Source organism: Sprattus sprattus (assembly GCF_963457725.1).
Source record: "Sprattus sprattus genome assembly, chromosome: 3".
Taxonomy (NCBI): domain Eukaryota; kingdom Metazoa; phylum Chordata; class Actinopteri; order Clupeiformes; family Clupeidae; genus Sprattus; species Sprattus sprattus.
In genome coordinates, this window is record NC_137922.1 from 11,907,039 (window position 1) to 11,933,527 (window position 26,489).

Consider the following 26,489-nt stretch of genomic DNA (forward strand, 5'->3'; position numbering starts at 1 on the left):
AGACTGTGACAGGCCTAGACAGTGTTTACAATAAAATTGGGTTGCCGGGCAACACGCGCAACACAGATATCCAGTATTTATGGCACTCATCTGCACTATGTTTGTGGCATAGACAGAGAGAGAGAGAGGGAGAGAGAGAGAGAGAGAGAGAGAGAGAGAGAGAGAGAGAGAGAGAGAGAGAGAGCGAGAGGGGCAGAGACAGAGAAGCTGAGTAAGTTAGAGAAATACAAACAAACATAAGAATGGGACACAGCAAAGTAGAGAGGGAGTCAAAGAACTGAGAATGATCAGATGAAGTCCTCAATCTTACTTACTTCCACTGAAGAGGAAGTGAGTGAATACGGTGGGGAAATTATAAGCTCTTTATCATGTAGAATGTAGAATGTGCTGAGCGTTTCTTTGGAATCCCGTGAAGTGTGCCGTGAATGAGCTGAACAGCAGAAAGGACAACAAAAGCAACACAGGAGGCAGAGGGGAAGGAAGAAAAACCCCATTAGACAAGTCACCACTCTGACAGCTTTTTATTTAGAGGCTCCCAAAAACAGGCCTGTTTGCCTCACAGGGGTTTCAATGGCCGCCTTTGCACTCAGTGACCCTGCTGAATCAGGTCCCTTTCTCACTTTTTAATGGCTGACACACTGACTCTCTTTTCTGTCTTTCCTCGTGTTCTGTGTTTCTATCCAACATCCCTCCTGCTCTCTCTCTCTCTCTGTCACTCCCTTCCTCTCTGTCTCTTTCACTCTGTTGTTGACCCATTGGCTTTGTGCCTTTTGACCCAACAGGCAACAGGTCATCAATGCATTGTAACCCTAAAGTGTGACTCAGTGCCCCACCCCTGCTTACAGCCACAGTTTGGCAAAATTACCACACAACTCTAAAATGGGTGATGGACTAAAGAAAGTTGAATATTCACTTATGTCTTTTTCTGTAGACCACACCACACACACAAATATTTATCTTTACAGATTCATCATTTATATTTATATATTGCTGATGTTTAGGTATGCAGGGGTAGCATACATAGCTAGGCTACAGGGTCATCTTTCCTCTGTTATTTTTGTGGGATGTTGTCCTCTTCAACACACACAAAAGACCTTTTGCTGTAAAAAAAAAAAAAAAAGAACAAGTTACAAGTAGAACCTTTAATTCTTCTCAGGGGGGAAGGGGGGACAGGCCAAAGGACTGTTTCTTTTGAGAGTCCGTGGCAGACTGTACTCTGAAAAGTGGCTGCGGGTTATTGAGCAGCCTGTCTCTGGCATGTGTGTCAGTAGAGCAGTATGGTGTGCGACCGAGAGGTTGTTACCCTGCTGTCTCCTCCTGTGTTTCTCAATACCTTCCCGGAGGCTCCCCCATATGGGCTTGTTTTCATTCCAGCTTAGCCTGCAATCGGCCAGATCTGTCATACCCATTGTAGCCTCAGAGGAGAGCTACTGTTATAGCTCTTTTTTTTTTAAATTCCAGTGAATTCCTCTTTTCATGACAATGAACTAATCTTTGTCACCGTCAATTACTTGTATTGTGAAGTGCCACTCAGCCAATAGCGTCAAGGATCAATTTGAACAAATGAAGCCTTCATAATCAGACCCTCGAAGTAATTAACATTTGCTAATTGAATTCCTTCAGCGTATTTTTTTAAATGTATCTTTTTAAATGCTAGTGTTGGCTCTATTGAATATGTTTCTGCGTGTCTTTTCTGAGTCCTTTACCATGACGTAAATGGACATTTAAATGCCTTATGTTGTGCTGTTGTGTTGTATTGTGATGAGAGCCACTTTACCCGGAGTCAAATTCCTTGTTTGTGCAAACTTACTTGGCCAATAAATGTGATTCTGATTCTGATTCTACTGTCTTTTCTTTCCAGAATCAGAATCAGCTTTTATTGGCCAAGTTAGTTTGCACAAACAAGGAATTTGTCTTGGTGCAGTGGCTCTCAGTGTGATTACACATATTACACATATATACATCACAACACAAAACAATACAACAGTGCAAATCAGTGCAACAGTGCAAAACAATTTGCTGTTAGCAATTTGAAACGCCTTTTCCTCTGTATTCATTCTGACAATTACATTTTAGCTTGTAGCTTTTTTGGGACATTCTAATCCTATAAAGCACTCAAACAAGAGCTACTCCAGAGAGGATAATTAATACATGTGCCACTACATGTTCCTAAGGAGTACATTTCTTTTTACTAGAGAGTAGCTCTTAATGGGAAGAGCAACAACGGAAGCAAACACAGGCATCCCACTCTCTGCTCATGTAATTAAACCTTATTAATTACATCAAGTGAATGAAATCTGTTTAATCGGCTGAAGTGAAAGCATGCAGCAGGATGTGCTGGGCTGTGGGGTGGGGTGGGGGTGTAATTGAGTAAAGCTAGCAAGCAGCAGCAGAGAGAGATTTATTCTAAGCCCTAAGATCCTCTGCTCCTCTACCAGATCCTACATTCTGACAGATCAAGAGGTTCTCATTGGGGTTCTTTAAAACGCTAATGGTCCTGTGTGGAACCTACTCCATGTAGAGTCCGGATGTTGACACAGAGTGACAGGCAAGTAAAGGCTCCTTTACAACTAAAATTAAGTAAAATATTAACATGAAGCCAAATGCACCCAAACTAGAGGTTTCCTAACTCAAAACGTTGTTATTCCACAAAGAATCCATACGAGTTGTTTTTAACAGTACACATGTCCGACTCCAGTGTCTACATGTCCTCTGGCTCTGGCTTCACTGCCCTTTTGCCCTGTTCCCTTCCGGCTTGTGACCACCGCTGCCCTACTAACTGACCAGTGCTGAGCTTGAGTGTGAGTGCTGCACGTGCTCAGTGGCTGGCTGGAGGGGAGGATGTGATCAGGCTGACAGCCCCGCACAACCCTGACACTGTCCAGTTAGAAAGGCAAAGATCAGTGCTAGAATCATCCACCAAATCCGACGGGAATTCTTTTTAAACAGTTGCTGCATACAGTGTTTTTGTTGTGTGTATGTGTGTGTGCTTTGTATTGGTTCAAGTTGGTTCGAGTATGGATGTTGCAGATTGTTATAAATGGTAAGTGCTGATATGCCAGTCAGGCTGTTGATAACCATATCCAATGCAATACTTTCCAAAAAAAAAAAAATAAACAATCTTCTCCACACATCCATACTGTAGTAGTCCACACAGCTGTTGTAACTGTATCTTTTCCACAAGTCTAGTCACACTGGAACAAGAGGTCAGTTATACCTGATAGTACAGATGTCTATATTGACTGGAGTTAAAATGGATACCTCTTCTGTTGACTGTAACGAGCCTTGACACTGAGCCTTTTGATGACTTAATATATCTGAAGTTGAATAATGAAGAACTCTGTGGTACTGTGCGAGACTGTATGTTATTGCCAGAAGAGAGCAATATGTGGCCTTCACAGAGTTGTTCAATTAGGTAGCCTATATGTGTCCTGGGGGAAAGCGGTTTGCATGAAATTCGTGCGTTGCTCTCTGACAGACTTTATAAGCTGTGAATCAATACGAAAAAGGATATTTCCATGTGAATACAGATATCCACGGGGCGCATGTTGATTCGGTCTAATTGGGTTGACGCCTTCTCCATGCGAATTAAATTCCCCCGAGACACTGTTTTGATCTGGTGGTTTAACGTGATAGGCAACATGACAATGCTAACAAGATTATTTGTTCTGCCAATTATTCAAGAAAAGAGAGGAAATCCACGTCGAGATATCAGAAGCGTGCAATGTAGAGAGACTGTTTCATTCGTTGTGAATTCCAATACATTTGTGAAGTCTGATCAGATCAATGAATAACTAGGATATATTCCGGTTGGGACAACCCCTGCGGGTTCTTGCATATTTCTCCTGCCGGGTACTGCAGATGGGATGTGATGGTTGGTTTATGGAATGTGTGGTATGCATGCCAGACTAAACCAAAACTGCTTTTTAGGGGGATAGTGCGGAGCGTTTTTATTATTGTCAGTTATTTTGAGTGTCCCTTAATCGAACTGTTAAGAATAATCAAGTCGTTATGCTAAACAAATGTTAGGCTCATGGCACTTTACAGACATGTTATCGTGGTTGCTCTCATACTATATGATAAGGATTACGTTTTCCCAAACATTTTACGGACGAATGGTTTGCTCCACAGTAGGTGGGTCTATGCTGCGGGCCACAGGACGCAGATCAATGAACCGGGCGGGTTCCTGAAACTGGTTAGTCAACCCAAGGTGGAATAAACCTTGGACATCTTTTAGTGTTGAAGTTTACCTTTCACTGGTATTATTTAGAGATTTAACATTTTACATTGCTGAAGGCGAATCAAGCCTCCATACAAACCGTGTGCTATGTGGATAATTTGTGAGCTGTAAAGAAACCCGGGATACACATCGACTGTAAGATATTTACCCTGAATACTTTTCTGGCATCCTCGACCCGAGTATCGAAAACCAAAGGAATTAAAAATGATCTTCGCCAACACTGCCAACCCGATGAGGACTCCGTATCGTAAGCAGGTAGGTCAACATAATAACATTGCAAAGAGATCATCTGTATATCGCAAACTTGATTACATTACGAGTTATATTTATCGTTGCTGGCATTATTGTCTGCGTATTTGTATCGAGTAGAGATTGTAATGGTAATTTACCGTGTTAGGAAAATATATTCTCACTAACCAGTGTAGCCTATAGCAGCCTCAGTTGGCTGACACCGAGAGGTCCGCGTAAACTAATCCAATGCTAGCATTTGTACCTTCGTTTTCTTCAGATGGCTGATGGCATTCAATTGAAAGCTATTTAAAAAGCGTAGCTAATGTGTTTTTGTATTAGGCCTATTTTAAAATTAGTCTGAGATTAATAGTCGGTGGATATCGCCGATGTTACATTGGAGGTTGGTTGATGCATTCATGTAGGCAGTGAGTCCTGAACGCTACACAGCCTGGATGACCTTTGTCGTGATAATGATGGGAGATAGCCAAGATGGGAAAAACGGCTTATCATAGGCTACTCCTTTCCGAAACGACGGATGTATATTTGGTTACAGATGAGCACACAGTTCCCGTTCACTTCACATGAGATCACAGGCTACAGCTTTGCAATGCACACGAGATACTGTAACCTACGACCATATCACGTTTAACATCCGGTCTATAAGTGAATTAACGTCCCTGCCCCGGGCTGTGCTGATACAGATAAAACAGGAATCCTCTTCAAATGTTTTGAATTACTGAACGCTCCCTTCCTGCCTGTTTCTATCTACATCCCTTCGTATTTACAAATCCCTTCACCTCCTTTCGGGCTGAATCTGTATCCTGTCAACATGTATGACCCACGCTACATGTGATGTTTTATTTAGGCAATGTCATCTCAGTTCGGCTGTAAGGGGGGTTGTTTGGTGTTAGCTAAAAATGCCCTGTCATTTCCTATCCAGCTGCCACTTTACACTTTGTCGATAACAATGACATCAGCAGATATCAGGGATTTGCCTTTGCTATTTTAATAGGGAATTTGAGTCAGGTTTGGTGTCCCAATGGAAGGATGGGGTCGCAGGATGCTCAGAGCGGTGGAAAGCTGGGGCTTTCATGCATATTCATGAGCTGCCATTGTGGTAGTACTCAGGGTCAGAGCATCCAGGGGTGTGGCCAGAGAGAGGAAGAGAGGGGGAGTTGCAGCTTAATGACGGCCGCTATATGATACTGTAGCTCATTTCTAGGCATTATGAAATGGCAGTGAGTAGATTAAGTGAAGTTATTAGCACTGAAAGCGTAGATTTTTACATTTAGTTGGTGATGAGCATTAACCTCAAGAAATATCTGTATATATATATATATATATATATATATATATTAAAAAAATCATCCAGGCATTTACTAAATTGTTGCTAATACCCAGTTCAGTCAGACAGGCTGGATTGGCACAAGAACCTTCTAAATCTTCAGGAATATTTCTTTTTCTTAAACCACCTCTGTCCTAACTCCATGTTCACATGTCTGTTTGTGTGTTTTTAAAGGTGGGGGAGGGTTAGCGTTATTTTATGAAGAGAAAAAATGCTCTAATATGCCTGACAAAAAAAAAAAAATGGGAAGTTCTGACTTATGACAGAGAGATTCCTGAATGACGGCGCCTCCCTTACATTTCCCCTGAGTTCCCTCTCGTCTGTGTGGGATACTGGCTTGCAGAGGTTAATGTGGCCTTGCGATTTCACAGTTTACACAAACCATATGGCCAGAGATGACTGCTCCCCATAGCTGCGCAGTTTCAGGGGGTACGCCAACGCATGAGAGATGGCCTCGAGATTCAATCCGATCTTTCCTTCTCTTCTTCCCTCCTCCTTCCCTCTTTCTCTCCCTGCATTCTCTCCCTCTAACACTCATTTTTAAACCGTTTTTTCTTTTTTCTTAAATCAATCTGTCCCACCCTTTTTATATTTGTATTTAGCTACTTTTGCACTCTTCAGTTTCCTTTTTACTCTCTGCTTTACACTTTTTTTCTTTCTCTCCCCCTCCCTCCCTCCCTTCCTTCCTTTCTCTCTCTCTCTCATTCCATTCTGTCACTTGGGATTCTTTGCTTATCCTCACAGAAGCACCTTAAAAATGAAGGTTCTTTGAAGAACCCTTGTACAAGCCTTTGGTATACCCACTTCATTGCAATACACCACTGGCGAGACATCTTTAACAGGGGCGATAAAAGATTGATCCTCAAAATAGATACACTGAACCTTTTTCACACAAAAACTCTTGCCGAATCCCTTGCTAGGTTGAAATTACTCTTTAGGGCTGAAAAGCATTCCAAAGAGAACCTTTGAGGACCCTCCTTTGGGAACAAGCCAAATAGCCTTTTATTCTAGCAGAGTTCTGCCCACACTGGGTGTTAAAGCAGAGTATTTCGGAAGAGGTGACTGCCCCCTCACTGTCGTTTTGAAACTCCTTTGGTTTGTGGTCAGATTCGTCTGCCATGACCTTTAAGTTTGGCCTGTGGCTACCTTCCAAGTTTTAACATTCATTCACTCGCTGTGGAATCAATAGCTCCTTTGTCTCCAACTCTTTGAATTACTCCATGTTCAGGAAATATACCCCCCCCCCCCTCCACACACACACACACACACACACACACACACACATACACTCACAGCCACCCTGAGGAAAAATACCCAGATGTGGTCCTCTGCTTTGGTCCCTTTGAGAGCACTGGTTGATGCGACACAGGAATAAATGGGGCTCTTGTAGCCGTCCCATCAAGAGGAATTATTAAGACACCCGAATCATGCATCCTCAAAATGACTGATGTATATGTTCCACCTGGTGTTGGAAATGGTTCTAGATCTCGACACTCTCTCAGAGGAAAACAACTTGACATGCTCGTCAGCCTTTAGTTATATCCGGCACCTAAAATACCAGGGTTCAGCAGCAGGATTAGCTCATGCCTCTACCTGGTCCTGTAAGGAATCAAAGCTTTGAAATGGAGGATTTTTCTAATAAACAAAGATGTGTTACAATGATTTAGCCTCTAACTAACTGCCACAGAAAGATGGAGGGTGTGGGGAGGATGAGTGCCTTTTTGAAACAAGGAGGTGGATTGACTTCATAGTTTCCAGCAAGTGTGTGTGTCCTCTCAGCCACAGCCTGATGACATGACAGGCTGGAACGAATGGGAGTGAGAGTGGGTGTCTGTCTGTGTTTACTTGAGTGTGTGTGTATGTGTGTGTTTCCATATGAGTTAGCAAGGGATTTTGTTTGTGTTTCCCAAATGTGTGTGTGTGTGCATGCGTGCGTCCATGCTCACCTGAGTGTGTGTGTGTGTGTGTGTGTGTGTGTATGTGTGTGTGTGTGTGTGTGTGTGCGTGTGTGTGCATGCGCCGGTCCATGCTCATCTGAGTCTGTGTGTTTGTGTATGTGTGTGTGTGTGTGTGTGTGTGTGTGTGTGTGTGTGTGTGTGTGTGTGTGTGTGTGTGTGTGTGTGAGAGAGAGAAAGAGAGAGAGAGAGAGAAAGAGAGAGAGAGATGATGTGTGGCTATGCTCACTTCTCTTCTGTGTGTATTTATGTGTTTGTGCATGTGTGTGTGTGTGTGTGTGTGTGTTTGTGTGTGTGTGTGTGTGTGAGAGAGAGAGAGAGAGAGAAAGAGAGAGAGAGATGATGTGTGGCTATGCTCACTTCTCTTCTGTGTGTGTGTGTGTGTGTGTGTGTGTGTGTGTATGTGTTTGTGCATGTGTGTGTGTGTGTGTGTGTGTGTGTGTGTGTGTATATGTATGTGTTTGTGCATGTGTGTGTCAGGGAGAGGGTTACTTCTGGAGAAGTAGGTCAGTATGTCAAAGCGCATATGGCTCCTTGTTAGGATCCACAGAACCTTCACCAGGTGCCTTCAAAGCTTGCTTTGCTGTTTGCTTGAATTGCCACCTTTGACATTAGAGCCATCAGAATTTCTCTTCATCTTCATTGTGTACAGTGTTTCACATCATGCAAATCTAACTCCTACATCCTACCATCCCACAGCTGATTAGTTACACCTTCACAGTTTCCACAAGCTTTCAGACCTTATGAGTAGTAGTCGCTATTTCGTTTTTTAGTAGGTGATGGTGTGTTTCTGTAATTACGTTTGGTGTGAATAGTCAGGAGGTGTTTTTTTTTGTTCTGTTTTATTTGTAGGTAGTATTGGTGCTTTTTCGTCGTGGCCATTTTGTTTGTAATGAGAGTGCTGTGTGGAATGGACACTGTTTTAATGAATGAGTCACAGGAAGGAAGTGATTCAGCGCTGTGGGCTGTGGTCAGGCTCCGTGATGGAGCACATGTGGTGGGTGAGAGGCCCCCACTTCCGCTGTCCCGGGCGGCCTACCTCACCTAGTCACATGACAACCCTACCCCCACCCCAGCCCCAGCCCCTTGTCCTGTCTATACCCAATGGAGTCCCACCCCAGACTACTCAGAATCACTTTGATGGAGAAACGCATTGTTTGTGCTCATTCCTGACACCCCTATTACATTAGTAATAGAACCACAGCCCTAATCTGGCTTCAATACTATAGATTCATACTCTCTGTTTGGAGTTCTTTGGTTCAAGCGTCTTAGTAGGCACACTACTCTCCTCCATGTCTTAGTAGGCGCACTACTCTACTTCATGTCTTAGTAGGCGCACTACTCTACTCCATGTCTTAGTAGGCACACTACTCTACTCCATGTCTTAGTAAGCACACTACTCTACTCCATGTCTTAGTAGGCACACTACTCTACTCCATGTCCTAGTAGGCGCACTAATCTACTCCATGTCTTAGTAGGCACACTACTGTACTCCATGTCTTAGTAGGCACATTACTCTACTCCATGTCTTAGTAGGGGCACTACTGTACTCCATGTCTTAGTAGGGGCACTACTCTTCTCCATGTCTAAGTAAGGGCACTACTCTACTTCATGGCTCTGTTTCCTTTCCGTATTCCCAAAAGAAGGGAGAGAATACTATGAGGATGCTTCCCATCGCTCCTGCTTAGGGAGAGGAAAGGTTTGCTGTGGCATCCAAGGCTGGATCTCTTGCCACTGGATCTCTCCAGTGGCTTCATTGTGTTGCCTGGAAAGGAAAACAACAGTTTGGAAACTGAGTGCATATGGAGGCGAGAGAGGGAGAGAGAGAGAGTGAGAGAGAGAGAGATGAGAAGAGAGAGAGATGGAAAGAGGAGTGAGAGAGATGGAAAGAGGAGTGAGAGAGATGGAAAGAGGAGTGAGAGAGAGATGGAGGCCTGGCTATGTTTGAGGGAGAGCTAGAGGGGGGTGTAAGCTTTCAGACAGGCCCTTAGGGAAATAGAGCTGTGAGATAAGAGAGGTGATTTGCAGGTCGGGACAAGAACGGCTCATTGTGACGGATCTGGAAGGGGGGGTCGGCCCTTCATGTTTAAAAGGCAGTACACATTCAGTGCAGAGAGTGTGTAGGCGGGGGGGGGGAACTTCACTGGAAAATATAATTGATGGACATGCTTGTTTTGGCACAAATGCCATGGTCATTTAAGGGATAGAAGGATTGATTTTGGTTCCCAGTGCCTTTAAATTGTGGCAGGTGATAAGGTTTTTTTTTCAGGTTTTGTCAGGTTACTTACTGTGAAAGTAGGAATGGCTCATCTGTGTTGCAGAAGTGGCTTGTTTGTGCAGGTGGATAGGGCCTGTCCTTCTAAGGGTACCTATTAACAAGAACTCAAGAATGTTCCTGAGCTCAGTCTGTATGTTCTCTTTATACTTAATTTAAAGATTGTTCACATCTGAGAACTTTTTTGTATTGAACAGTGCATTTGTATTTATATTGCGCTGAAACAAAAGAGTTCCAAATATTTCAAATGGCCAATGCCGAATACTAACATATGGGTTCTCAGTGAGTGACAACTGATCCCTTTGTTGTCAAAATGACCAACCCCAGGCATTTATTCAAAATATGAATCATAGGCTGCACTATTGATAATGCAGATGTGACAACCTTTTAACCTTCCCCCATTGCCAGCCTACTGCCATGACGACCCACCCCATGGCTCCACCCAGCCCAAGCACCAACGGCAACAGCAGTAGCAGCAGCAGCAGCACCACAGGATGGGAGCAGCTCAGCAAGACCAACCTGTATATCCGTGGCTTACCACCGTCCACCACCGACCTCGACCTGGTCAAGCTCTGTCAGCCGTGAGTATGGCACCAACCAGCCCTGCACTCGTCTAGGGAGGCCAGTGTTACTAAAGTACTACAACAATGCACATTTAGACAAAGTGTACCAGTTAGAGTTCTTTGGCTTGTCTTTGTAGAAGAGCCTTTAACATGCCATGACAATAAGTTTAGTCGTAAACAACCCCCTTGGACACACAAATATTAAACCACAATGTTTGATGCTCAACTGGAATTAACAAGAGCATGCTTAATTGAAGCTGGCTACAGGTGTTGCTTGTCTAAGTACACTTTCATTGTCTAACACTAAAGCCATTCTTTCAACCACATTTAACTAACTACCTGACTAGATGTAACCCCAGGTCCTTGGTACAATTACTTGCCAGCAAGTCTGAAAGCAGCCAGTGGAAGCTGCCATAGCTGAGAGAGGTGTTAAGGGTAGGTGAGGCGTACACACACATCCTCTCTCTCTTTCATACTTACACAGACGCAGAGACGCACAGACGCACGGAAGCATAGACACACAGACACACAGACACACAGAGACACACAGAGACACACAGAGACACACAGAGACACACAGAGACACACAGAGACACACAGAGACACACAGAGACACACAGAGACACACAGAGACACACACAGACACACACAGACACACACAGACACACACAGACACACACAGACACACACAGACACACAGAGAGAGAGAGCGAGAGAGAGAGAGAGAGAGAGAGAGAGAGAGAGAGAGAAAGAGAGCCTTGGTGCGCAGGGCTATGGCTTTTGCCAGGGACAGGGACTTCCCCAGAGCTGTCAGCTGAATGTGGTGATTGTCGTTTCTGTGTTTTCCCTCTTGTGTGTGATTTTCCCCCCCGGCACCGTGACAGGCACACAAGGGGAGGCACTCAACCGGGTTGCCATCGGTAACGGCAGCTGTTTGTGTTTAGCCACCTTTCCAAACCCACACCAATCAGAAGAGTATGGTTATAGTGGAGTTATTTCACTAGTGCAGAGAATCTCCCTTCATGAGAAGAAGGGATATTTGTTTCATTTGTAGCTGTTTGTTGCTTTGACATTTTATCCATTGACAATTAGAGATATCAAACTAGCTATAAAAAAAATCCAATCTTAAATCCAATCAACAAGGTATCTAAATCAGGGATTCATTCATCTGATCACAATTATCAATGAGACTGAAAATGCCACTAATTCAGCATGAACTGGGCCACTGTAATGTGGCATGACTAATGTACAGATTTGCAGTCTGTATTTATAGCTATCTCTAGGTTGGCATAAAAGCCCACCATACGCTGACAAAGATCGAAGGCATGGAATAAACCCCCTTCGTGTTCTCCCGATCCCTCCCTCCACCCTGTCCGCATTGTATGTTCTCTCATCCCACTCTGCGTGTGGGAACAAAGCCATCGTCCTGGCAGTTCTTGAAATTGATTCTTTAGAGGCAGTTAGCAAATAGCCATAATCCCCTTGGCTGCTTTCCTGGCTGAAGGTTTAGTTGAGGTCACTGAAGTAACAAGAGAGGCATATTGAATCAGGCTGAGCCTTGGGCTTAACAGGCTTTCAGATTTCACATTTTTATGGAATGGTGACATTCAGGGAGGCAATTACAGGGGGACCTATCTGGTGGCTACTTCCGTTGGCACTGGCCTAGGTTCCAGAAATATCTCTTTAAATCATCGCAAATTGTAGGCCAGCTCACCTGTGTTTGGGACAATGTTGACATAATGGGCTTGGCTTAGTGCACTGCCGGGGATGGGTAGCTGGCCAGGGGATGATTGTTTCACCTTGTTTTACTTTTCTACTCTACTTTTCTGCTGGAAGATAACATTCCTCTTCAAATTGGTAGTACGACGGTGAGGGTAGAAGCCCTTGGCTTGGAAAGACAACCCACATATTTTGATTGAGTTTAAAAGCCCTTGACTTGTTCTGAAGCATGTTGGATTTTATCTGGAAAAGGAAACTTGGTAAGCACACAACACGCTTCCAAAAATCCAGATTTTTCCAGAAATTCCGCAATCTAAATGATCCCTGTCTGTTTGGTATTCTGGCCAGGAATTGTGTTTTGCAGGCAGGAAGTGCATCTCTTGGGGTCAAGGCCAAGGTCACCAGTGGGGCCTCCTTGCCAAGGAGTCACATGACACATCTGTGAAATGTCACTGAGTGCCTTCTATGTTTCCGTTTCCATGCTTCACATAATATTCCTCAGACTGTTGTTTATTCTTGCCTGGCTCTGAAAGCAAGGGTTTGATTACGTGTTCAATCTCTTGCTCTACACCACGCTGAATCTAAACTGATATCTCAAGAAGAATGTGTCAGATTTATTTTGCCGGCTTAGAAATGAAATTCTCTCACAGGGAGTGAAAAGGAGAGGGTTGTGGAAATGTCAGTGGAATGCGATGCAATGGTAGCATTCATCAGAAGCCTGATGGAAAATATAAATCTCTGTCAGCTGCCAGACATGTCACATTGCCTTCTAGAATGTACCTTTTTTCCCATAAGAAAGGTCGCAGATAAATCAAATCTAGCGGGAGGAAACACACACACACGCAAACATATACACCCATACCCCCACACCCATACCAGCAGGCACACACGTAGGAAACAGTTCTTTAACCTATTTTTCGCCAGACCATCCCTGACTTCATGAGGAAGAGCATGTGCACACACACACACACACACACACACACACACACACACACACAGCCACACACACACACACAGTAACACACACACACACACACACACACACACTCCCACCTTCTCTGTCAGGTCTGTCAGCATCTACATTCTGTTGATAATGGAGGAATTTTCCTCCCCCTGCAAGCTCTGGCCATTTTTCTCCTCTGACAGCTACTTCTCAGCCAAGGTGAAATGTGGGAGAGTGTGTGTGTGTGTAAGTTGAGCTCCAAACACCTCCCTCTCCTCTCGGTGCCATGAGGGAGCAGCCCTAATAACAAGCCCTGCCGGTGCAGGTCAGAACAACTTGATTGATGGCGCTACAAAGTTCTCTGTTCAGATCATTCGTTCAGACTCTTGTTTTTTTTTTGTTCCACTTGGATGGATGTCATCTATAATCCTTAAAGAAGGAATAAAGCATCTGACCTCTGAAGGTAGTGAGCTTCTCACACTTTGCTCACTCTCGAAGGCAAAAGGTTATTACACAATATAATTTAAAATGTATCATCCTGCATAAAAAAAAAATCACAGTTTTTTTCCCCAAAAAAGCGTGCAAGCTGTATTTGATATAAGTGTGCTAATGTAGATTTTGTTATTGTGGTTTTTTTACCAGTGACCCAGAATTGTGGTGATGGTGGCAAGTATAAATCATATGAATGAAAATGTGTTCTGATTGTGGCTGGTTGCTATCAAGCAGGGCGACCAATCAAACCAATCAGCATTTCAAACAACACTTCTCAATGTTCTTCAAAATTGTGGAACACCGATGGTTTTCAACAAACATTATTAACTGAGTAAAGCAGACATTTTGTGTTGGTACGCCCCCCCCCACACACACACTTTCTGCTTGGTGATCTTAAACATAAAGATGAAAGACGTTTTACAAGCATCTGGTTTCTCTTCTCAGTCTTCAAATAAGACATTGTGTTGTCAGCTGAAGAAACACACACCATCTTTATGCATTCAATGCTCCAATAGTTTTTAAAGGAAAACGGCCATAAAATAGTGGACTTGCTTTTGTTCAAGTGGTAGGAATGTTTCTGGGGGCCGGTTAGCCTTTCTCACCCCCCCCCCCCCCCACCCCCCCTCTGGCACTGCTGTCAGGAAAGGTGGAGTGGGCCTCACGGCTCCACACATAGGCTTTCATGTTACTCAACACCTGTAAACATACTCAGTTAGCGGCTACCAGCCTTTCAACAATGCTTGTATCTTCTCTCTGTACGCAGGTATGGCAAAATTGTGTCCACGAAAGCAATCCTTGACAAGACGACAAACAAATGCAAAGGTTTGTGATAGTTTTTCAGTACATTTCGGTATTACAAAACCAAATGTTTTAATAATGCGTCGATCTAATTTTTCCAAGTTCTGTATTGATACAATGGTGAAAATGCTGGATAATGAGCTGAGTCGGGAGTAGCTGAAATATTGTGTTTATTAATCCGAATAAAACTCTTTTTCCTCAATAATAAGTATGTCTGCCAAAGAGGATTGTCCACGCCCTGTTAGTAATGCCTGCTCCCCATAACAGGTTATGGGTTTGTGGACTTCGACAGTCCGGGGTCTGCGCAGAAAGCCGTCTCCGCACTGAAGACCAGCGGAGTCCAGGCACAGATGGCAAAGGTATCACACGCTTATCACCATCAAGCCCGTGGCACACTGCCAGATTCCTTTGATTTGTCAATTTTGCTGCTGGTGTGCATTGATTTAAAGTGGAGTTCAGTATGTCAGTGGTGTGTTCTGCAGGCATCATTCTTCTTTTCCTCTTTGCCACTGAATACTGGCATTCCAGTTTCATGTGTCCGAGGCTTTTTTGAATATTAACGGGCAGAAAACTGAATTTACAGATTAGCCCTGTTATAGATGCAGTGAAATCCATTGATTCATTGTAGCTGTTGAGAAACAACAATCCCTCTTAGGCAGAATGCTTTTTACCAGGTTCTATAATGAAGTACACAATAACATTTCAATGTATAAATATGTAGAAGTCATGTTGGATTATTTATAATTTTATGTGTTTCTAAAACAAAATTGAGCTATAAGCTAAATATGACTGAACTGTGATGAAACATGTCTATGCTGGTGTTAATATTGACTTAATGCATATTTTGATCAAAATCTGCATTTTGTGGGTTAAAAGTGGCTCATCGCATCATCTATGGTTTGAATCATCCTGAACCTTGCAAAGCTGATGCAAGGCCAATTCTGACGTAGAGTCAACCCTTTGGTACATCTCCACGTCATGAGACTCATAGACTTCTCAGCCCCCCCACCCCGCCACAGCCCCTTGCCCACACCCAGAACCTTGCCCCACAGCATTATTTAAAAGCATGCAATAGGTGGAGATAGGCTCATAGCTGTGGGTGAAACTAACACTGTTATTGTGAAGAGAATAAATCCACTGAGTTCATGTTCCTAATACATTTAAGCCTGTGGTGGGTTGCCCATTTATAGCAGAACTTGAGCATTTATTTACCCTCAGATCTCAAATGCTATCAGAGGAACTGGCCTGGCTCTATGAGCTAGTCAAGCACTGCAGTCCATCTCGCCTAGCAAGGCCTCGTCAACCTTTGGCCGCAGTGTGCTGGTTATGGGTGGACCATTCACTGGAGATTCCCTTGCTCTCATTTTCCTTCACCGACTCAACCGCCTGTCAGCACATTACACAGCACACTTCAACACACCCCTTCCCAGCCATCTCCCTGGAGCATGTGTGCTGTGTGTGTGTTTCTGTGTTTGTGTGTGTGTGTGTGTGTGTGTGTGTGTGGTGTGTGTGTGTGTTCTCTGGTGTGTACTCTGGTGTGGTAATGAACAGTTGTCCTCTGAGAAATAGACTCGTTCGGCTCATTTTGCTGATCTCATTAGAAAAGCCCAGGAGTGGTGCATACATCATTGAGAACCAATCAAGGGTGCTATGCAAATCACAGCTTCATCTCCATGGATACCAACCTCCATAGAAAATAGAATGTAGGAAGGTCATGTGATGGCTCAGATTAACCCTGAAAATAAGCTGACAACACAAGAAGCCTCAAGTGAGGGAACAGAAGTCATTTCTATTATTTGTCTGTTAAAATTCAACATTATGTCGGAATTGCATGTGCACATCATTGGGGTTGTATTGTAAATAATCACAGAATTTCCTTCAGCTGATCTAGGAACCTTTTCTTTTTCAATACTTTTCGAGTCTTCGTTCAGCAGTTGTAAACAGGAAGTGTCCTCCCACTGAATATATGAACTGTCGCACGGAAAGTTCATTCACTCATAAGAGTTTTCCTGTGTAAAGTATGACCCTACTGTCAGGGGTTACAGGATCTTGAAATGTGTAACAGATGGAGTTGGAGTTGGATTTGAAGTTTGCTTACACATTGCACATGAGCCAGACATTTAATTAATCACAATGATTCAACAAATGGTTCCATATTTACTGGATGTGTGGAGAAAAATCCATCTTCTGAGAATACAGGTTTTGAATCCATATGAGAATCCACACACACACACACACACACACACACACACATATATGCATAAACATACACAGACACAAACAGAGAAACACACACACACACACATACACACACACACACACACACACACACATACACACACACACACACACACACACACACACTCCCACACACACACACACACACACACACACACACACACACACGTGTCCTCTGCTCATTAGAACTGCCTCCAGGATGTGCTGATTAGCAAATTCTTCCAGTGGACCTGAAATATGCACAGCAGGCGATTCACTGTCTATGCCTGTAATTTATGTCTTTATGATTTGTTTGTATTGGTCCCCCATTTCCATCTCCATCCGCAGCAGCAGGAACAGGACCCCACCAACCTCTACCTGTCAAACCTGCCCATGTCTGTGGACGAGCAGGAGCTGGAGAGCCTGCTCAAGCCCTTCGGCCATGTGGTGTCCACACGCATCCTCAGAGACACACACGGAGTCAGCCGTGGAGTGGGCTTTGCCAGGTGTGTGTGTGTGTGTGTGTGTGTGTGTGTGTGTGTGTGTGTGTGTGTGTGTGTGTGTGTGTGTGTGTGTGTGTGTGGTGTGTGTGTGTGTGTGTGACTTGCCATATGTTCATATGCATGTGGCACATGTATGTATGAAATTGTGACTGTTTACTATGGGTGTTGGCATCTCCAATTGTGAAGTTGATATTTATGTGTTTGTGCATGTAATTGATGTTGATGAATATAACCACATCTGTGATCATGGGAACTGTGTGTGTATATGTTGTGATGTGTGCATGTAATCACTGTGTGTGTGTGTTTGTGTGTGTGTGTGTGTGTGCGCAGTCAGGAAGTAGTGTAATTATTTCCTGTATTCTGTCTTCTACTCAGGATGGAGTCGACGGAGAAGTGCGACGCCGTCATCTCCCAGCTCAACGGCAAGTTCATCAAGACAGCAGGCATCATGGGTAAGAGCCAAAGTCTCCCATGGTTCAATTGGCATGGTTATCACAGCCCCTCCCCCACTCTTCCTTGGGTTAGTGTGTGTGTGTGTGTTTGTGTCTCTGTGTGTGTGTGTGTGTGTGTGTGTGTGTGTGTGTGTGTGTGTGTGTCTCTCTGTGTGTGTGTGTGTGTGTGTGTGTGTGTGTGTGTGTGTGTGTGTGTTTGTGTGCACGCGTCCGCTAAGAATAGATGGCTCACACTTTGTCAGACTCAACAGCTATATGATCAACAACAACAGTGAAGCACACTCATACACTCCCTTAAAGAAACAAGGAGGTGGATTTAGCATAATGAACCGCTGCTGGTCCAGGGAAGGACATGGAGCTTTAGTCACTGATGGCTTTGAGTTTATCTGTCAGCATTGCTCAGGATACAAATCAAACCCTGCACTCAAAATAAAGTAACAATCAGTTGCATGACTTCTGCCATCATTTAAAATTAACTGCAGGTTGCAACTTCCTTCTTCTGTTTCCTCATTTTAATATCCTGCGTCTGAATGTTCTATTAATGTGTGTGTGTGTGTGTGTGTGTGTGTGTGTGTGTGTGTGTGTGTGTGTGTGTGTGTGTGTGTGTGTGTGTGTGTGTGTGTGTGTGTGTGTGTGTGTGTGTGTGTGTGTGTGTGTTGTAAATTATTGTTATAAGGGACTTTAATTATCATGAAATGATGTTGTAAATTAATGCTGTGAAAATCACCTGTGCTGCAGATTAATTAGTTCATTAATTGATGCATTAATTAATTCATTCATTCATTCATTTTCTCTCTCTGTCACTCTCTCTCTCTCTCTCTCTCTCTCTCTCTCTTTCTGTCTCTTTCTGTCTCTTTCTGTCTCTATGCAGGTTCCCCAGAGCCCCTGCTGTGTAAGTTTGCAGATGGGGGTCAAAAGAAGCGAATGTCTCAGGGCAGATACACACCCAACGGGAAGACATGGTCTCGGGAGGCTGAGGGGAGACTGGTGAGTCTAGCCTTCTACTTGCACTTGTGTGTGTGTGTGTGTGTGTGTGTGTGTGTGTGTGTGTGTGTGGGTGTGTGTGTGTGTGTGTGCGTGTGCGTGTGCGTGTGCGTGGGTGTGGGTGTGGGTGTGGGTGTGTGCGTGTGCGTGTGTGTGTGGGTGTGTGCATGTGACTGTGTCTCTACTACCGCTGCCATACAGGTGCATGGGTACTGTGTGTTGGAAATTGATTTAGCTAAAGAAGGATTGCATTTACAGCGAATTTCACATGACCGTGTTTCAGAGTGTGTGGGCGCGCATGAGCTTCTCTTGGTAAAAGTGACTGTCATCATCAATGACCTACAGGGAAGGAAGTTGATTACCATAGTGTTAAAAAAAACGTATATTAAATATAGCAGTAAGTGTGACTAATAGTGTGAGGAAGGATGATGTCATTAGCACACACAGATAATCGTGTGTGTGGGAGTGTGTGTGTGTGTGTGTGTGTGTGTGTGTGTGTGTGTGTGTGTGTGTGTGTGTGTGTGCGCAGTTGTGTCTAAATATGGGTGGGTGTGTTTGTGGACTTGTCCTTCATGCATTCTGATTGTGAGTGTTCTCTGACCCTATCAGAGTGGTATGACCTTGACGTATGACCCGACCACTGCCACCATGCAGAATGGGTAAGTCACGCTACCTCAGCATCTCTCTCCATGGGCTTTCCTTATAACTAATGCTGAACACTGCAGTGGTGAGACAAAGTCTAATGTTGATCTCCCTGTCTCTCTCTCTCTCGCGCGCTCTCGCTCTCTGTCTCACTCTCTCCTCCTATCTATCTCTCTCTCCCTATCTTTCTGTGTAGGTACTACCCTCAACACTACAACATGGGCGGCAGGCTGATGCCACAGACTGTTACTCCCTACAACCTTCCTGTCTCCACATACCAGGTAAGCCAGCAGCCTTCCTCCTCCTCCTCCTCCTCCTCCTCCCTTCCTCCTCTTCCCTCCCTCCCTTCTTTCATCTTTCATTCACCTCCCCTGCTGATCTCTTGAGAACAGTAGGACCATTTGTCCCAGATTATTCTGCATTCAGTTTCATATGATTATTTTGCCATCAGTCATTGGTAAAGTGTAGCCCATTACTGGTATAGGTCACTCCTTACTAATGTGTGGTTATTATTAGACTTGTCATCCGCAAGGACAGTTTTTGGGACCAAACATGCAGGTGACTTTGTAGATCTGCTTCATATTGTTCACTCGGGCAACATTGTTCATTAGTACTGGGGAACTTTTTGCTGATCGAGCCCCTTTTTTTTATGGGAACCGAGAAACTGAAGGTAGAGAAAGAATACAGATGAGATGCCAAAGGACATTCCAGTCACTTCCCCCCCTACACCCACACATGGACCCATGCTTTTTCTCTCTCTTTCTCTCTCTCTCTCTCTCTCTCGCTCTCTTTCTCTCTCTCATACACACACACATATACACGTGTACACACATATATACATACACGTGTGCACGCAGAGAGAGAGAGAGAGGGAATGAAAGAGAGAGAGAGAGAGAAATTGATAGATAGTGAGAGAAAAATTGATAGATAGAGAGTACATACACACACCAGTAAACTGTATCACTGTAACGGAATGAAACTTCAAACTGGTATTTACATAGGCAACATCTGAGCTTGTCCATTTGTGTTGTCATTGCTGCTCTTCAAAAGTAATGGCAATCATTAATTTGGCAGATTTGCTCTGAATCTGTCAAATCTGTTTTTCTGGTCGTAGCAGCAGATGTGCTTAAAATTGTAAATGTATCACTGCTGCCTGGCACATTCCCTAAGTCCCCGAAAACAGCTGTTATAAAGGCCGTACTGAAAAAGAATAATCTATATGCTTCCATACTGAATTATAACCGGCCCGTATCCAATCTTCCATTTGTTAGCAAAATCACTGAAAAAGTAGTTTAATCAACTAGCCACCTTCATTAATGGGTATTTTGATGAGTTTCAGTCAGGCTTCTGTGCTAATCACAGCACTGAAACAGTTCTCATTAAGGTTTTAGATGTAATGAGCCTTAATACTGATTCAGGCATTAGTCCTAGTGTTATTGGACCTCAACACAAACATTCGTGACCTGTGGTGTCCCCCAGGGGTCAATCTTAGGGCCTTATTCAACTTTATATTCTCCCACTTGGACACAATCATTAAAGACAATACAATTTCTAATTATAGCTATGCTGATGACACTCACATTTACATAGCCCTCTCACCTAACGACATTGGTCCCTTAGAATCACTTTGTCAGTGTATTGACCAAATTATCTGCTGGATGCTTAAAATTTCCTTCACCTGAATAAGGACAAAACTGAAATAATCTTGTTTGGGGGAAAATGAGGAGAGATTTAGGATTGGTACTTATCCTGACATTAAATGGACATTTCTAAAAACCTTCAATTGATGTGCAGCAATAACTAAATCAGCCCTTTACCACCTCAAAAACAAAGACAAAAAAAAAAAAAAAAAACCTCATTCATGCTTTTATTTCAAGCAGGGTTGACTGTTGCAATGGTCTTTTCACAGGTCTTTTCAAACAGCTTCAGCTTGTACAAAATTCAGCTGCTGGGGTTCTTACAATAGCCAAAAGAACTGTGACCACATTACTCTAATTAAGTCCTTACTCTGTCTTCCAGCAGGGCACATAATTGACTTTAAAGCACTGCTGCTTGTTTATAAATCACTAAATGGGACAGCACCAAAAAAACAGTACACACCTGCTCTCAGATCACTAGATAGAAATGTGTTGGTATAGCTATTGTCAGAACTGTGCCAGAACATGGTGAAGCAGCTTTTAGCTGTCATGCTGCTCGGCTCTAAAACCAACTTCCTGATGTCATCAAATGTGCTCCAACTGTAGTCAGTTTCAAATCTAGACTTAAATCCTAGCTGTTCACAGACTCGTTCTTTCCTTTTACATCTTTTATTTTACTGGTTATTTGAACTGTTTCAATGCACTCTACCTTTTCAAATCTTTCTTTTTTTTCCCGATGTTCTTTCATCTGCTCCTTAGTAAAGAGCTTTAAATGTCCAATGTGTATGAATTGTGCTTTATCAATAAACTGGCCTTGCCTAAATTGCTCTAGAATTTATAGTGAATGTGCATGGCTTCAAACCACAACCTGATTCCGTCTTATCCCACAAAGCCGTGCATATTTCATTTTCGTTTGCCAGTGCCTGTCCTCAGGCCTAGCATATGATTTTGGGGAGACCAGTATTTTTTTTTTTTTTTTTTAAATCATCGCTCCACGCTTATGAATAGTGCAAGGGGGCCCATGAAGAGTATCAAGTATCTCTGGAGATCATCTGTACCACATGATCATTCCTGTGAACAATATCTGTCTTTGTCAACCAGTCCTTCTTGGTTTAAAGCGACAGTATTTAAACCCTGCATTAGAGATCTGCACAAAAAAACATGTCTTAATATAGACAAGAATTCCCAAGGGCTCTCTGTAAGCAAGCCTCATTGTGAAGCCCTTAGAGGCATTACAGAGACAGACATTCTCTGCTTCTTACCAATTACATACTCAAAATCAGGGACAAGGCCTCCTTACTACAGGTGATCGGCTTGGGTCTGGATGGAAACTACTTACTTGATTGACATGACCGAGCTTTAACTTGGGGTGGTGTGTGTGGTGTGTGTGGTGTGTGGTGTGTGGTGTGTGTGTGTGTGTGTGTGTGTGTGTGTGTGTGTGTGTGTGTGTGTGTGTGTGTGTGTGTGTGTGTGTGTGTGTGTGTGTGATTATAGGTGCAGAATCCTCCCTGGATGACGCATCAGCCTTACATCATGCAGCACCCGGTAAGAAAATAATCCTCTCCTCCCTGTCACTCTCTTCTCTCTCCCTTCTCTCTTGCGCTCTCTCTCTCACCCTCTCTCTCCCTCTCTCTTTTTCTCTTCCTCTCTCTGCTGACACAGTGACCACAGGCTCACAGCTCTGCTTTCATCTCCTCCGGTTCTACGTTCTTAGGGTGTGACTGTGTGGAATGAGACCAGAGCAATAGCCGCCATCCTGGAGATTACTCATAGATGTTCGTGTGTGTGTGTGTGTGTGGCTGTGTGTGTGTGTGTGTGTGTGTGTGTGTGTGTGTGTGTGTGTGTGTGTGTGTGTGTGTGTGTGTGTGTGTGTGTGTGTGTGTGTGTGTGTGTGTGTGTGTGTGTGTGAGAGTGTGTGCATGCTTGATTGCACACTTTACTGGATGTGTGTTGAGTTGGGGGTGGGGAGCAGGGAATGGGAAACGCCCACAGCTGAGAGAGAGAGAGAGAGAGAGAGAGAGACAGAGAGAGTGTGTATGTGTATTTGTGGGTGTGTGTGTGTGTGTGTGGATGGGGGCTGGTGCCATCTGCATTTCCTACACAGATGGTGGTGAGGAGAGAAGCCTCGTGTCTCTGCCCTGCTCCGATAGGGAAATACAGCCTTTTAAAGCCAGGCCCATTTTCATATGGCCCTCTAGTCCTCTGTAGACTACTGTCTGTCTGTGTGTTTTGCATTTAGGCTATGGATCAGCCCCAAGGCTTTTGATACCTACTGCCGGTATCAGTCCATTTGCATAAGCAAGAATAAATAACTAAGTGAATATTTTGATGATATAATCCTGAGCCTTATTTCTGTATCATCTCATTCCTGTCATCCTTTTGCTTTCCTCCCTCTCTCCCTCTTTATTGCACTCTACTTGTCTCTCTCCCTCACCATTTTGTCTCGTCACTTCTCTATCCCTTCCTATTTCTCCCTCTCTCTCTTTCTTTCTCTCTCTCTCTCTCTCTCTCGATCTCTCTCTCTCTCTTTCCCACTGTGTATCCTTGTCCTGCAGGGAGGGATTTTGTCGCCCTCTATGGAGCACGCCATGGCAATGCAGTCCTCCTCCATCATGGCTCCTCTCGCACAGCAGATGGGGCATATGTCTCTGGGCAATACGGCAGCAGTGAGTCTCCCCCACACCTGCTCCTCTTCCTCTTCCTCTCCCTCTCCTCCTCCTCCTGCTGCTGCTGCTGCTGAGTCCTGCCTCTGGCTGCCCTGTGCAGAACTGTATCTCTCGGCGTTAGCTACAAAGCCTTCGCCAAGACTGCTAGAGCACCATCAGTATTAACTCACTTACATAAATGGTGTTCTTTGGGTTGTCTTCATGGTAGAACTTGTATTTGTTACGGAACAGAAATAAAAAAAAAAATCAGGGACTAGTGAGAAGATTGGCAATCAGGTTCTGGGGACATTTATGAAAGGCTGCCTCATATCAACAACTGACGGTGAAATTATGAGAATCTTAAGAGGTTTCTAGTTAAAGAGCTTTTAATAGACAAAGCAGGTGGGGAAGGTATATTTTATGGAATTGTAAGGACATTGGTGTTGTTTATCTGTTTCAGTTTAGAACTGTTGTCCATGTAAAATTCTTCACAAGAAAAAGGTTATTTTCATAAGCCTTAGGTTCTGGGGAGATTTGTTTATATAAGCCTCACATAAACATAAACCTGGCAATTCATCATGCTCCAAAGGGTTTCACAAATAACCTTTGACCATAAAAATGTCCCAGGAAAGAGTATATAAGTGAAAAAAAATCCAGATAGTTAATTTTACTAAATGCAAATGCTGCAACTGAAAATCCCAGCACGTAAACTGAACTGAGGCACAGTGATCTTTGGCCTTTGTGTCTGTATGACATTTAAATAAAACGTAGAACACACTGTCATTCATTCCCAAGACCCCAGTCATTGGTGAATTTGTATCAGTCTACAAAAAAAAAAAATCTGATTTTGGCACATACATCTTGAGTAGCAGAATTGTTGTTTCAAATGGACGTTTTTAGATTTTGGACATACATTTTAGATTTTATTCTGTGTGAGTTTCTAGCCCCTTTCCAATCCAACCTTTTATCAGTGGAAGAATTGTTATTCAGTGTCTCTCAATGTTTATCTGTTCAGACTCAACATCACAGCCACCTTTTTTTCTCCTATGTGAAAGCTGCATCTGTTCTCTTCCCAGCTCACCTCAGTGTTAACCCGGGGTGTTGTTTCTCCCTTGCTCTCTCTTTTGCTCTTTCTCTCTCTCTCTTGCTCTTTCTCCCTCTCTCTCTTTTGCTGTTTCTCTCTCTCTCCTTTGCTCTTTCTCTCTCTCTCTTGCTCTTTCTCTCTCTTTCTTTCTCCCTCTCTCTCTCTTGCTCTTTCTCTCTCTCTCTTTTGCTCTTTCTCTCTCTCCCTCTCTCTCTTGCTCTCTCTCTCTTTCTCCCTCTCTCTCTCTTTCTCCCTCTCTCTCTCTTGCTCTTTCTCTCTCTCTCTTGCTCTTTCTCTCTCTCCCTCTCTCTCTTGCTCTCTCTCTCTTTCTCCCTCTCTCTCTCTCGCTCTTTCTCTCTCGCTCTTTCTCCCTCTCTCTCTTTTGCTGTTTCTCTCTCTCTCCTTTGCTCTTTCTCTCTCTCTCTTGCTCTTTCTCTCTCTTTCTTTCTCCCTCTCTCTCTCTTGCTCTTTCTCTCTCTCTCTTGCTCTTTCTCTCTCTTGCTCTTTCTCTCTCTCTCTTTCTCCCTCTCTCTCTCTTTCTTTCTTTCTCTCTCTCTCGCTCTTTCTCTCTCGCTCTTTCTCTCCCTCTCTCTCTTGCTCTCTCTCTCTCTCTCTCTCAGTTCATCCCTGCCAACTCCGGCATGCAGGGTGCCTACAACCTCCAGTACACACACATCCCTGCCTCCGCCGTGCCCGTGGAGGTGAGTGCACCAGCGCGCAGGGGGACTAGCAGCACAGGTGCTGGGTAAAAAAAGAAAAAAACTGACAACTGAAATTAAATGTCCACGCACTCTTCAGTGATTCCAAGATTCTAAAGAGTGTGCTTTGTATCGCATGCCGTTTTAACCACAAGGTCCTCGGTTGGTGTCTAAGTAGTTACCCACGCAAACAATAATGACAGAGCATACCAGATGCTGGATTGTCACATTGGATAAAGAGAGCCTTGAGTTTTAGTTTAGATCTTCATGTTTACTGATGTATTGGCCTTCAGACAATACATGGAAACAGCTAGCAATTTCAGTTTTTGGTGAAACGTTCCTCAGAGCTGTATAGTCATATTCATTCATATTAATTTTGAGGGGGGATTGGAATGATGAAAAGATGATCTAGCTCAGTGGCACAAGTGGCACAAGTCAAGAGCCCAAAAAACTGTTGATGATGTTGGTCATTGCGTAGCAGTGTGTGATATGTCTGTGCTTATTGATACACTGTACAAACAATAAGCTTCATCCATCACTACTCAGGAAAGATCATTTAAAACATTTGTCTTTTGTTCCTTCTCAGGACAATACAAACCCCATTGAATCATCCAGTGATCATTCAACATACAGTTATCAACACAGCAAGTAGTAATAAGGTATTTACTAACTGGTTATAACACTCAATAAAGCGTAATGCATCCATTTTCGATCCTCAGCTGAAAATGTTCCCTCTCTCTTCTTAGGGAACAGTGTTCAAGGAGTGGGGACGAAAATAACATTGTTTCCATGGAAACAAACAAGCTCTCTCCGGGAGGATGTGACATCACACCATACCTCTTTCCAGGGAAGGACTCAAATGAAAACGGAAGTGACGTCAGAAAAACTCCTTTGGACTTTGGGTGGCAGTGCAGCTCTTGCAGTTAAGGGTTGACAAAGACAACCGGGACAAAGTTTTATTTTGTTAAAGAAAGAAATTACAAATGTTCAACCTCTTTTATAAGGACACAAGCGTGTACACAGGGGCACGGCCATTTTTTTTTCTTGCGACAGAAACACCCTGTGA

General features: G+C 43.7%; 1 protein-coding gene across 1 annotated transcript; it reads left to right on the top strand.

Moving 5' to 3' along the window:
• Nucleotides 1-4,227: 4,227 nt before the first annotated feature.
• On the top strand, nt 4,228-26,489 carry LOC308362167 (RNA-binding motif, single-stranded-interacting protein 1-like). Its single transcript, XM_080834708.1, has 14 exons — nt 4,228-4,495; nt 10,455-10,627; nt 14,527-14,585; nt 14,829-14,920; nt 17,127-17,284; nt 17,657-17,733; nt 18,605-18,720; nt 19,327-19,376; nt 19,556-19,640; nt 22,491-22,541; nt 23,552-23,662; nt 25,346-25,426; nt 26,010-26,082; nt 26,170-26,489. Exons 1-13 carry the CDS (start codon nt 4,445-4,447, stop codon nt 26,073-26,075), a joined length of 1,170 nt encoding a protein of 389 aa, XP_080690834.1. The 5' UTR covers nt 4,228-4,444; the 3' UTR covers nt 26,076-26,082; nt 26,170-26,489.

Bases quoted from the DNA above. Each gene is read 5' to 3' on its own strand.
- LOC308362167 (XM_080834708.1), top strand. From the start codon at position 4,445: ATGATCTTCGCCAACACTGCCAACCCGATGAGGACTCCGTATCGTAAG. The intron at 4,496-10,454 runs GTAGGTCAACAT...CCCCATTGCCAG, and splicing joins GGACTCCGTATCGTAAGCAG to CCTACTGCCATGACGACCCA. The intron at 18,721-19,326 runs GTGAGTCTAGCC...TGACCCTATCAG, and splicing joins GGGAGGCTGAGGGGAGACTG to AGTGGTATGACCTTGACGTA.